The following is a 12681-nucleotide window of genomic DNA, read 5'->3' on the forward strand; positions in this document are numbered from 1 at the left end:
GAGTAAGTTTTCACGTATAGCATAATCAAGGTTGTGACTTAATGGAGCTGTACAGATTATTACCAATGCCACTTAATGCACCATGTCATCGGCAAAAGCTCGTTGATAAAATAATGATTGAATTAAATATGTAACTAACCTATTAAATATTAAACTACTCCAGTGGATTCGAGCACGGAGTTTAGAAAGGTTAATGTGCACGATCTCGAAAGAAAGGATAGGTTGGATAAAAGTAGAGAAAGCGACATAAATGAAGTGCTCGGTGTATATGTCAGATTAAATGTCTATTTTTAAAGGCTATGGTCTGGAGAAACATGTCTCTTGTGTCATTCCGCTTTCTTTTCACTTGGAATTCTTTGGTATTTTAGGGAGACATGGGTGGCATCTCAATTTCCTGCTCCGGTCACGGAAAGAAAGACATGGATTTTGGCTCCAAAACACAACCTTGGTGTGGCTCTATTAGTATTCCTGTAGGACATGAGAGGGGTCAAGAGTCCCTGGGGAATGATTAGCTGATAAGTAACCAGTGCCAGTAAAGGTTAAAGTGCTGTGACCTCTGATAATGACTATGCATATTTATTATTGTAAACAATGTGTCCACCTCTGCAGAAGGATAGACACGCAGATGTATGTGCCATACCTGGTTTTAAGGAGTATAGCGCAATTACATGATCAGACTATAAAAACAGAGATGTTGCGAAATATCTGTCAAATGCTTAAGTGAGGAGAGGAGCCTTCACACGTAGTTACTGTGTGTCTGATGCATCCACAGACACAAATATACACGTTAACGTCATCAACACCTACCTGTACTGGGAAAACAAATGACTCCTTGGTCATTCATTAACTGCTGGTGGTTTGTTGTTTGTCTGACTAATAACAAATTGCTCTCATTCATATCTGCTCTAATTTAATTTTCCAGCAAAATATAATGCACACTTTGTTCCCTCTCATGATTATTGAATTGTAGTACATTCATCTGTCAGTATACACACAAATGGTTAAAAGAAAGCAAATACAGAGACAAGTAAAAGTGATATTATGTGTAGATCTGACTGATATGGGCTACTAATATAAGACATGTGTCTTGGAAACGTATCCTTACTTTTATTTAAGCTTCAACTGCTTATAATATTGTTTTCATACAAACAATGGCTCAAAGAAACCTGTGTGATTGTGGTTACAAGCACTGACAGACTCATAGAAAACGTTTCACCTAAATCTGCAGTCCCTCTTCGCTTCACAGAGCCTTTCAGCATATTTTTTAATATAATTGTTCTCCTTTTAATTTAAATCTGTGTATCTACAGACCATTGGAGGGACGACAGCTCATATAAGAGATTTCAAAGGTCTTGTTTTGAAACCGTATATCAGAATGTCGTTGTGTAGTTGGGTTGGTCTTTATTCTTATCTAAAAACAGATGGGAGATAGCTCATGTATGAGACGGCAATGGTCTTTTAATTTGGAAATCATACATCAGAATTTCAAGTTATTTTTGGAGTGACTTTCTCTGGTGGACTTTTACCAACACCAGTTGAAATTAGTCACCCAGTGGAAATGGAAAGTTGAAGTTTATGATCAGATATGTCTTCATAAATGTATCCTTAACTTTTAAATTTGAGAAAGTATTCACTCAGTTGTAATGTGCAGTACATTATTATTGATTTCATTATTTAGTACATATTTCTTTATTTAAGCGAGTATATATTAATATTTTAAGTATGTTTTAGGTATATTTGTTGTTTGACAGGTAAAAGTAAGTGCCTTCAGGCAGGGGGTGATTGTGTGGGAGAGAAACTCCCTCTGGATGGGACTTGTAGAGACCATTTACATGCACAAAAACCATAATTAGGCCCCTTTAAGTCACAAATTCTGACAAAAGAAACATAACTTTCTCTATTTGTTTCCACAGCATGTTTGTATTGACATTTATTAACATAAAGACAAAAATTTAGGCCAGTTTTTTTTCTCTGTAATGTTTTTCAGTCCATGCCTTGCAGGGCTGACCATGTGCATTTACAAGCCAAGGTTTTGAGTTGTCGGGGACACTCAGTGCTTTCCCATTTTCATACCTAATACTGTTATTTCTACACCTGTGAACATGGCATCAGCGGCAGCCCATTTACTCTCTGGGGCTATAAATGTTATATAACAGATCTATACTGTGATAAACGAGGGGAAAGAAATACTGTTAGCAAAGAAGAGGTGAAACATCAATTTCCACCTGAAAATCCAAGTAAATGTGACCTTGAGCCTAATTCAAGAAACATATCTAGATCAGTTTCAGTTTGTGTGAGACCACACCTCAGTTTTGGGGTCCATCAGTTTCTTTGTTTTTTGTTGCTTTGTCATCTAACTTATTGTCCTCTGTGGATTGTGTGTTAGTCTCCACACAAACCTCTTTTCTTAGGTCCTCTTCAGCCTTCAGCCCCTGCATCTCTATCGCTCCTTCCTCACTTAAAGGAGGAGTGAACTCAACAGTGATGTCTGTCGTGGGTGTGAGCTGTTGCCTCTCCTGGGTATTATTTATGGAGCTGAGTCCGCCATCAAGCAGCTGCTCCTTTCTGTCACCCTGCCCTCCCTCCTCCAATTCTGTTGTGACTCTCACCCAGACTTTGGGAGCACGAGGTTTTTTTGGAGGCTGGTCCTCAGCGGCATTGGACGCTTCTTGAAGTTCTAAATCCTTTTTCTTGACAGGTTTCGTTTTCTGTTTCTCTGGTTTCCGAAACTGTCGTCTGAGGAGGACGATGACGGCAATGATGAAGAAGTACGAAGAACCGCTTAGACAAGTGATCAGACCCAGGAAGATCGTCCTGAAAATAATGACAGAAGATGGAAAAAACAAAGGATAATAAAGGGAAGAAATGTTTATTGCATCAATGTTGAAGAAACTCTCAACCATTTGTAAATTCATCACATTCTATATCCATATTTGGCGTACCTGTACATATCAGAGTCATAAAGGCGACATGCTCCCCTGCCCCCACACTTTTTGACTGACCACTTCAGGCAAGTGGAATCAATCAGGGCCCCGAAATACACAGGTGCCGGAAGTCCACCTACGGACAAGGTAACGCCCAAATATGCAGTTACACTACGGCAAATGAGAGAAATATTCTATTCTTTGATCAAATTTCAGATATTATTTTGACTGCCACACACAAAACTAATGCTAAATATACACTCAAACTACAAAAAAATGTAGTTTCTCAGAAAATGTACAAAAAGATTCCAAGCAAATACAATAAAGTCTCAATTTAAAAGTAAGAAATTATTTAAACAATAGAAGAAATCTTACCCAGAGTCCTAGTTACCAAGGTCTGGATACCCAGCGCAAGGGATTTGAGCTCTGGGGAGATGCATCTGTAATAACAAAACAACCCCAGGTCACTTTTATGAATGCTTCCATAGAACGTTTTTACACCAATATATATTTTGATAATTTGGGTCATTTCCTTTCTTGCTGAAAGTGACATGAGAATACTTTATTTATCCCTTGGGAAATTGGGTTTTGTGACAGTTTCTCAATTTAAGAATGAAATAAAGAAAAACGATAATGAAATATATGACATGATAATTCCAATAAAAGATAGATCAAATGAAATACAAGAAAACTGTGTATATTTACACAATCATAAGAAGTTCAATGGGCCCTATTATGCTCATTTACATGTCTCCATGCTTTAATGTTCAGAAAGCTCTTTATGTTTCTCATACTGCCTGTGCCGCAGCACCTCTTTTCACCCTCTGTCTGAAACCAGAGCCCAGTCTGCTCTGAGTGGTTAGCTGGCCGGCTCTGTTGTGATGTGAACAAATGAGTCTAATGCAAATGAATCTAAGGCGTTTCAGGCAGAGGGGAAGTGTGTGGAAGAGAAACTCCCTCTGGAGGGAAATTTGGGATTTTAGCCTTTGCAGACCATTTACATGCACCGAAAATATATTTAAACACACATATGTAAAAATATGCACATAGTACTACAATATATAACGTGTTTATTACAACACATTTCTGTATTGGCATTAGCAAGAGATTAATTCTGAATTGCAGTTTAACACGGTTTGGCTGCTGACGTTGATACCACCCTCATGTCTGTATGAAAAATATGAAGCTATAATTAGCAGGCTTACGTAGACTCAAATCATAAAAATGATCTACAGTAGCACTCATTCTCCCTTTTATTATGATTCCCTGCTTGGAAATGGGTGCACAGACCGTATGATGACCATGTAGCCAGGCGTGGCTCCCAGAGAATTGATGAAGGAGCTGAGGACAGACACAGCCATGTAGGACGTGAAACTCCGGCTGCAGTCTTTAGCGTGAGGACACTGACCCAGCCGCACCGACGTGCTGCTGCCTGCTGGGAAGGAGGCGGACACACAGCTGCAGTTGTGAAAGACCTGGGGAAGAGAGAAACTGAGATGTAGTGGGATGTATTACTGTCAAATAAGTAAAATAAAGGTAGGAATTGAGAAAGGTATATTGTAAGTGCTTTGATAAAGTAAATATTTCACAGAGATAGTGGGGAGATGAGGAAATGGGAGAGATCTTGATGTGGATGCTGAGGAGTGTTTCAGAGTCCTGGGAGCAGACAGTAATACTGCATGATAGGGGAATTATTTGCAAACTTTAAACAAAGAGCATTTCTGTGTGCATCCCTACTGTGTTCTTGCCGTGTCCACTGGAGCCGATGCAGCCTGCCATACACGGAGAGATGTAGGTGATGCCGCTGTCTGAACACACAGGGTCCCACTCCTCTGCTGAACAGGAACAGTCTCTGTTACACTCTGAGAAGAGCATGTTTCTGTCAGAAGATATACCCTGCGTCCTGCAGGGCAAAGAGGGTTTATATTTTCTATAAGCTGCAGCATGTAGAAGTAGTTCCTACGGAGTACATTCATTTGGTTTGTGATCGTCTTTATAGACCCTCAGCACTGACCCATTGTATGAGATGGTGAGCCCAGCCATGGGGATGTTGTCACACTTGGTGCCAAACTGCAGCAGCAGGAGGAGGTAGGCCAGGAAGGAGGTAGCAAAGGAGAGCTGAGCTCCTGACACCAGGCTCAGTTTATACCGCTTCATCAGCAGCCCTCCCAGGAAGATCCCTAAAGCCACCGCCGGCAGGTTCAACACACCTAAAAGAAAGACACACTCATTATTCTACTCAATAGAGTTTTTTTGCAAGTTTGGTTCAAGTTGGTTCAACTTTATGATCCACTTCTGAGTTAAGTAAGCTTTTCAACAGACCAGAGTCATGTCATGATGTCACTTTGATTTTAACAAGATGTTCGTTGAGGTCAGCAGTAGAGGGTGCCATTTGTCCAGTCGAAGAAATTGCAAAAGAAGAGGTTGCATGATCTTTTGAAAGAGTCTGACCTCAAACAGTGAAAAACTATGTAGAACACTGGATCAGGAGACAATGCTTCATGTCATTAGAAGAGAGAAAGCTTCAGTGGTAGTATTATTTGTTTGCTCAATCTTTTCCGTTGCACTTTTGTCAAAACAACAACTTCTCCAACTGCTCCACTTGTTACTGTTAGACTACATTTAAGAATTTACTATTATCCCATAAATCTCATGTTTGACAATAGCAGAGATGTAAATATGGGGATTTTCTACATGTAAACATTTCCGTTTTGTTTTACCTATGAGGAAGTTGGCTCTGGAGGCAGACTGTCCAAACTGTTGTTCCATGTATTTCGCCTTGAAGGTGAACAGGCCAATGAAAGAGTTGAATTTGAGGATGCTCCCACAAAGAAGCAGGAAGTAGGCAGGAGTTCCCAACAGGCGCTTCATGGAGGGCAGAAACCCTGTTGAAAGACGTATTGTAAAAAAACACAAGCAATGACCATAAACCTTCACACATACTACCATTTCAAAAAACTGTAGTATTAAAAGTGTTCTTTCATGGGAAGAAGAATTGTCTCAACCTTTAGCGATGTCAGTCAGCTTGAGGGTGGGAATGTTGTTGGACGCAACCTCTGTCACATCTATTGTCTCACGTGAGGAAGTCAGCTTGCCTTCATCTCCCTCCTGCTTCGGCAGCGTGCGGGGCAGGAACCAGAATGGAATGCTGGAGATGAGCAGGAGGCCGGAGGACACCATGAAGCCCAACCACCAGGCCCCCACCCAGCGGGCATCTTTAGGGGTGATGGTCACACTTTCTGGGTGCCAGAGAAGCGCATTTGAGTGAGCAGGAACAGCAACCTTTGCAATTTTAATGTCACCTTCCTTGGGTGAAGTGACCATAGTCGAAACCCAACTTTTACTTTAGCAGCAAATTGTCACACTTAAGGTGGACTGATTGACTTTGTTTGACCACTAAATTGGAGCATGTTAGATCTTTGCACCATGAGCAGCATTGAACAATTGTCTGAGCTAAAACTACAACCAGAGACACTGTATTTTAATTCAAATGATACATTTTAAACAAAAGCTGTCTTAGGATAAACCAAGTTCTGACTTCAAGTTAAGGCGCAAAAACCAGCCTTGCTAGATGGCTAACTAGCTTAGCACAGAAAAACATATAAAACGAAAGCCGTGCTTGCAAGTCACATTCATCGACATAATATCCTATACCAAACCTGATTGCCTGTTTTCAAAACACAATCATTATTGTATCTGGCAATACTGAAATGACAACTTTCCATAGCAGATTTTGTTAGCGGTGGCTAGTTAGCTAATCAAGCTAATGTTAGCATTTAATGTGAAGACAAACCATGCCTGATGATACCTGTAAATGCATTACACTTACCCATATCAACATATCCAATGTCAACATACAGTTTGGCACAGTAGGAGCCCAGGAGGAAACCAAACATGGGGCCCAGGAGAGTGATGGTCTGGAGACAAGCTGTGTAAAGGACGCACAGGATCACAAAATAACTTCAATCTATGTGAAGGCTTAAAGAAGTGTACATCATTTATGGCTATTAAAACTCCAATGGAAAATCAAGATGACGATTTATTTCTCACCTATATAGAAGGGTGAGTTTTCTGCTTTAGCAAAGTCGTCGATGTATGAGATGCCTAGAGGGGTAACCGGGGTTTCTCCGATCCCCCGCAGAGCGTTCCCCAGAAACACATAGATCCACATGTGGGAACCGGACTCTCTCACACAGGCTCCAGAAAGACACAATAGGAAAGAATTATTTTAATTGTGTCCCAAAGATGGTTTTGGAGATTTTCCATGGCAGAAAAAAAATCATCATCGCCGTGCGTGCGTGCGTGCGTGTGTGTGCGTGTGTGTGTGTGTGTGTGTGTGTACAATACCTTTTGACAGATTCTCATGATATTTTTGCTTCTAAAAGGAAGACTTTGGTGTATGTGTATCAAAAGCTCTGGTGTAGTTGAGAAAACCAAATGTATGAACACAATGAAATTCAATATCAGTGTGTGTCTTTAAGCTTGAATAGCACTGCATTGTGTGTGATTTTCACACATTCCATATATATTTACTCCATTGTGTTTCTTTCTAGAAACATCTGAACAGGATCAATACATTTCAGTCTGTAGGTTTATGATTGGCTATTGTTAATAGAAGAATGAATTATGATTCAACAATAGAAAGACTGAAGCAACCCAGCTGCTGCTCATCTCAGAAAAGTAAAATTGAGTAGAATAGGAAAAGTTACATACAATATAAAAATCTGTCCAAGATATTTTCATAAATATGACAGATGCCTTCCTTCTAAATAATGCTATAACAGCTGATGGTCCCACATATTATTTGTTCAGTTTCTCTTTCCAGCATTCAGCTACGACGGCATATGAGGACCTTTGTTGGTAAAAAATACAAGATTCTTTAGGGATATATTCCAATTTATAAAACAAGTTTACAATGGTACATCTACGAGAAAAAACACTGACATTATCTGAGATTAAAGGGGTAGAAGAAAACGAACTATTTAGAAAGAAACTTCATTATTTTTAAAGTCCCAAATGTACCATTTCAGAAAAGATATATTCTTTGTGATAATTTTAGATATTTTTCATTATTTTCCCCTGCCTCGTCTTCCAAATATACATTTCTAACCTACAATGACCTCAATTTGGCTGATTTGCAGCTCTAATTCGCATGCCTTGCAGTCCACATCCGATTGCAGTGACTATGTGCAGTATGTAGACAGCACAGGAGGTGAGTGGCTTTGAAGGTCAGATCAGAATCAGTGCATTCCAGGGATGGTTGAAAGAAAGCCAGTAAGTTGCTAAGGCGTTCAAACCAGCTCATGTTAAGGCTGTCTCTCTGTACGTGCTACTGTTCTGGTGTCGTAATCAATGACGATAGCAACGGGAACTAGCATTGCTTAATCTCTCCATGTTTGACAAATAGTGTTCATAAAGTCTAAAGCCATCCACCTGACCATTTAGTTGTCGAGCAGTCTTACCTTTGTCGTCTTCTTCAGAATTCAGAATTTCAGGTAGCTCTGTTGTCAGTGGATCGGCACAGGCAGCAATTCTGACACTGTCATTGTGGAAAACCTGAATGGCTGTGTCGTATGTGTAGCTGTGAAACAATGAGACATAAAACAGGATTCAAAGGTCTTTTTTCACCAGTTTGTTTTGCTAAAAAATAGGGAGTCTGTTGTCATTTACCGTCCCATGAAGAAGTGTGTGAGGCCGGTGAGAAAGGCCCCTACAGCCATGAGGAAACAGCCCACAGCGATTAGTTTGGGACGATGAAGCTTGGCTCCAAAATAGCTGACCACAGCGAGAAACAGCAAGTTGCCTACCTCCAAGAAACAGAAACAAAGAGCACATTTCGAGAATCATAAGCTAATGTGTCAATCTGAAAGAAGTGGCAGGAATACAAGTGATCTGATGCACAAAAGATAAAGGGGTTGAATCAAAGAATAGATGGTACCCATTTCAAAACTGCCATCTATGAGTCCAACGTGCGTGCTTGAGAGATCGAAACGTCGCTCGATCTGAGTGATGGAGCTCTTCATGTATGTTCCTGTCAGAGCCTTGGAGAAGGAGGCGAAGGACAGCGCCACAATAAACCACTGGAAAACACAAGTCATCCAAAATGTCTATTATTACAGATTCTCCATCAAGTATATTGTGAATAAAACGTTTCCTGTCAATATCTAATACATATCCAACTTTATGTTAATGCTCGGCTACTCCAGGTAAACAATCAACTAATGTTTAAACCTAAAGATTTTCACATTGTAATTACAAGTAGACTTATTACGGCCATTTTTATGAAAGTGGTCAAACTAAAAAAGCTTAATGGTTTCTTCCTGCTTCATTACAGTCTCCAGAGGCTTTACTTTGTGTGTGGGCACCCTGGAGTCGCTTTATTACTAAGTTAATTCCCATCTGGGATTACCGAAATTCTCCGGCATGTTTTGCTGAAATGTATTATGTTGTACAGAGGTTTTCACTTTTGGCTTAAGCTTGAGCTGTGAATTATCTTAGAAACCTTGGGTAGAACTCATAAAACAGTGTGGATATTTCAATGTTTTGACTGTTAGAGGTTTGTTGATAGGGATTCTAAGAATTAGCTTTTCATCCCAAAACTTTTAGAGTAAAATTGATGTAAAAAAAGATATGTTTTGGGAGAAATGCTTCATTCACGCTGCACATGCTGATGTAGTGCTGCAATCAGGCAATGCTGATCTCAGGACTGATACTGAAGTGTTTGACAGAAGTTAATACGCTGCTCCAGAACAGAAATGGTTCCTGGCAAGATATTTGATCATCTCTCGGCTTGATTTTCCGTACTTTCGGGGTACGCTTATCTCTGAAAATGCTCTAACGACCAGAAAATGACACGTGTCTCAGATTTTAAGCATTGATCTATCCATCTTTCCACTATTTATGCATCTTTATTGGACATTATCTGAGGTTTAAATGCTCAAAATGACAAATCGTTGGTGTTTCACTTTTAATGTTCCCCCTGGGGGCTGATGAAGGTTTTAGAATTTACATACTTTAGGGTTCTTGTTGATGTAGTTATGTATTGTTTTTTGTACCATGTCTCTACATCTCTGTGTTCTATGTTTTACCTGACTGCAAGACAAACATCCCTTTCTGCTTTTAGGCTTTTGATAGCTTCAGTACCTTGAGAGTGGAGATGCCAGGGTGTTTTCTGGTCTTCTGATCAGCGTCACAGAGAGCCTGCTGGCTGGCCATCTGACCTAGGTCCTCTCCTGCTTCCTCCATCCTACGATCAATGTTTGGCAGACCTCTGGCCCCTGCAAGGCAAGCAAACAATATATTGATAAAAGAAAAGTGGGTGAAAAGTGTTTGAACTCATTCATTTACTCATTTTGTAACTGATTATGTTACATCTAGTAGCAAAGTTAAGGGTAGAACCAAAAGAAAAAAAAAATTGAGAAAAAACAAAACAAATTTTCCTTTTTTTTGACTGGAGTTGGAGAAGATTGATATCAATAATCTAATTAAACAATACATACAACTCTGATGTATAATTAGATGTATCTGTGGTTCTCATCATAATAAATAGTGTCAAATACTTAGAACAGAAAGTTTAAAATGACTTTTATTCATAACTTAATTACTCCAATTAGGAGTGTAAGGTAATGAAATGCATGTCTGAATTGGCAAAGTGAAAACAGAGCAGTTGCACTGTACCTGAGTAAACCCCCCAGCGTCTTCTCTCAGCTCAGCAAACGTCAGGAGCTGTGGGTTGAATCCATGTCAGGGAGGAAAAATGGTGTCTGATGGTAACTGATTCCTCCTACTGAAAAAGTTAGAAGGCAGGAAACATGTCATAAAGTACCACAACTAACCAGACGGGTTTTCACCTCACAAATTCACTAATCCCCCTCAGGTTTAGCTTAGTTTGTATTACTCCCACCCAAAGTGTGGCCCGCCTGATCTTACCCAGAGAGCCCTGGTCTTATCAGAGGAATTCAAATTGAAAAAGAAATAGATAACAAAATCACTGCAAAGCAACTACTAGGGAAGTTTGCTACAATACCTAGTGCATCTCCAGACTGAGGGGACCGGGGTCTCCCCTCTCCTCTTCTTCTTCTACTCCTCTTTAAGCAGCCATGTGTCTCTCAAACCTGCTCTCCCCGAACTCCCCTATTCTCCTGTGTGAGGGCAGAGCAGCCAGTGGAACCAACGGGACAAAAGGCCTCTCACATTTTTATTCCACACACATGCCAGCCAGTCCAGGAGGGGGACAGCAACAAGAGAACATGGGGGAGGTGAAGGGGAGACAGATTAGTAACTCCAAACCAGGATTATTTCTCTCATGCTTGTTGCTTTCGATGGGTAACGAAAGTCCACAAAACCTTCAAAATAAAATCAACCAGCCTGAGGTGTGCTGGATTGTTTATTAATAGTGAGTCTGGGTTTGAACGTGTAAGGGAAAACTGTATTGACCCGCGGGGGCTTCTGGCATCCAGACAGCAGGTCACTTAATGAGCTTTGACCCTTTATAAATTCCAAAGATTAAGATTAAGAGCCTTCGCATTCCTGCACAGCAACAGTGAACAATGAAAAATGATATTGTGCCCCAGAAATGTTGCATTTGGCGCACAAGTTTTACATGTCTTTTGTCACTGTATCCAGTTTCAGGTGCGTTTAGACAGGAATGCACTGAGCCTCAGCTACTACAACTGTTGCAAATGAGTACTTGGGACTATGTTTGAATAGGATTTAACTTTTCTTTGCAAACATTACTCTCTGATGGGTTTTGATTGGTTCTAATATGAGCAGTGAGACACCATCAGGGGCCATGCAGTACCTCACAGTGGATATTTTGTTGTATATAGTGCCGCCTGCTGGTAAAAACACACACTGTGCCCATTGCCAAACATCAAGGAAATGTATACAACGGAAATATTAATGTACGGTTAATATAGAAGAGATTTGATCATTTCCATTCAAAGCTGGAAAAAAGAGAATGATTTTGATCAGTTTAGATAAGCATGTTGGGAAATTTCTAATAACAAAGGATTGTTAAATATTGTAATCACTGGTCAGTTGCAATCTATTACATAACATGGTAAAATGTCAAGGAAAAAATACAATTGCATCCCCTTTTCGTCCATTAAAAGTAAGAGGAAATACATCAGGTGAGGCACAGAGTAAACACAGAGGAGTCAAAGTTTGATAGAGCAGGTTGTGAAATAACAACCTTCAACTTTAAGCAGCTCAGACTGAAATGTTGATGCACATGCTGTAAAAAGTCTGCCTGCACTGTCATTATATAAAATGAATGACCCCTGTGTGACGGGTGCCTTAGATCTTGCCTATTATCATGTGTGATGTATAAATGTATTTCTCGACGCTGTCTTTTTTTAGATTTCGGCGTGGGGTCCCTCTTTTGTTGGTTAGTTCCTTAGTGTTTAGCCATGCTATGTTTCTGGCAACCTGTTAAAGAAATGTCCGATAATCACTGCTTTTTCAGCTCTGTTTTTGGTTTACACTAATTCCTGAGGGTAATGTCTGGTGCTCAGGTGTTCAGTGTTCCACCATGTTCATCAACAAGTCGCTAACATGCTCTAGGTAAGATTTACTGTCTGTTTTTGAGGCCTTTTCACCAAAAACACCTGCCAACTTTGGCCAAAACTATGCCATGAAAGAAGTGAGATTGAACCAAAACGTAAAGTAAAGTGGCGTGCCAGAAAACAAAAACAAAGAATAGGCTGAAAGATGTTAAAACGGAAAGCAGAACTTAACAGGAGAGACTGTGGATTAA

The 12681-nt window shown here is 40.1% G+C and overlaps 1 protein-coding gene across 2 annotated transcripts; it reads right to left on the reverse strand.

Moving 5' to 3' along the window:
- Nucleotides 1-1077: 1077 nt before the first annotated feature.
- Nucleotides 1078-11188, reverse strand: LOC134878867 (solute carrier organic anion transporter family member 1C1-like). 2 transcript variants are annotated; one of them, XM_063905034.1, is made up of 16 exons: nucleotides 10951-11188; nucleotides 10602-10710; nucleotides 10068-10201; nucleotides 8863-8965; nucleotides 8595-8727; nucleotides 8387-8505; nucleotides 6975-7121; nucleotides 6754-6852; nucleotides 5930-6163; nucleotides 5645-5809; nucleotides 4939-5134; nucleotides 4662-4827; nucleotides 4215-4399; nucleotides 3300-3364; nucleotides 2943-3060; nucleotides 1078-2814 (listed from the first exon to the last, which is right to left on the reverse strand). In XM_063905034.1, the coding sequence occupies exons 3-16, from the start codon at nucleotides 10167-10169 to the stop codon at nucleotides 2307-2309; spliced, it is 2340 nt and encodes a 779-aa protein (XP_063761104.1). In that variant the 5' UTR covers nucleotides 10170-10201; nucleotides 10602-10710; nucleotides 10951-11188; the 3' UTR covers nucleotides 1078-2306. The 2 variants fall into 2 exon arrangements, with proteins under 2 accessions (XP_063761104.1, XP_063761103.1); XM_063905033.1 differs by having other exon boundaries at nucleotides 8863-9004.
- Nucleotides 11189-12681: the final 1493 nt, after the last annotated feature.

The sequence above is a fragment of the Eleginops maclovinus genome, chromosome 17 (genome assembly GCF_036324505.1).
Source record: "Eleginops maclovinus isolate JMC-PN-2008 ecotype Puerto Natales chromosome 17, JC_Emac_rtc_rv5, whole genome shotgun sequence".
NCBI classification, from domain to species: Eukaryota; Metazoa; Chordata; class Actinopteri; order Perciformes; family Eleginopidae; genus Eleginops; species Eleginops maclovinus.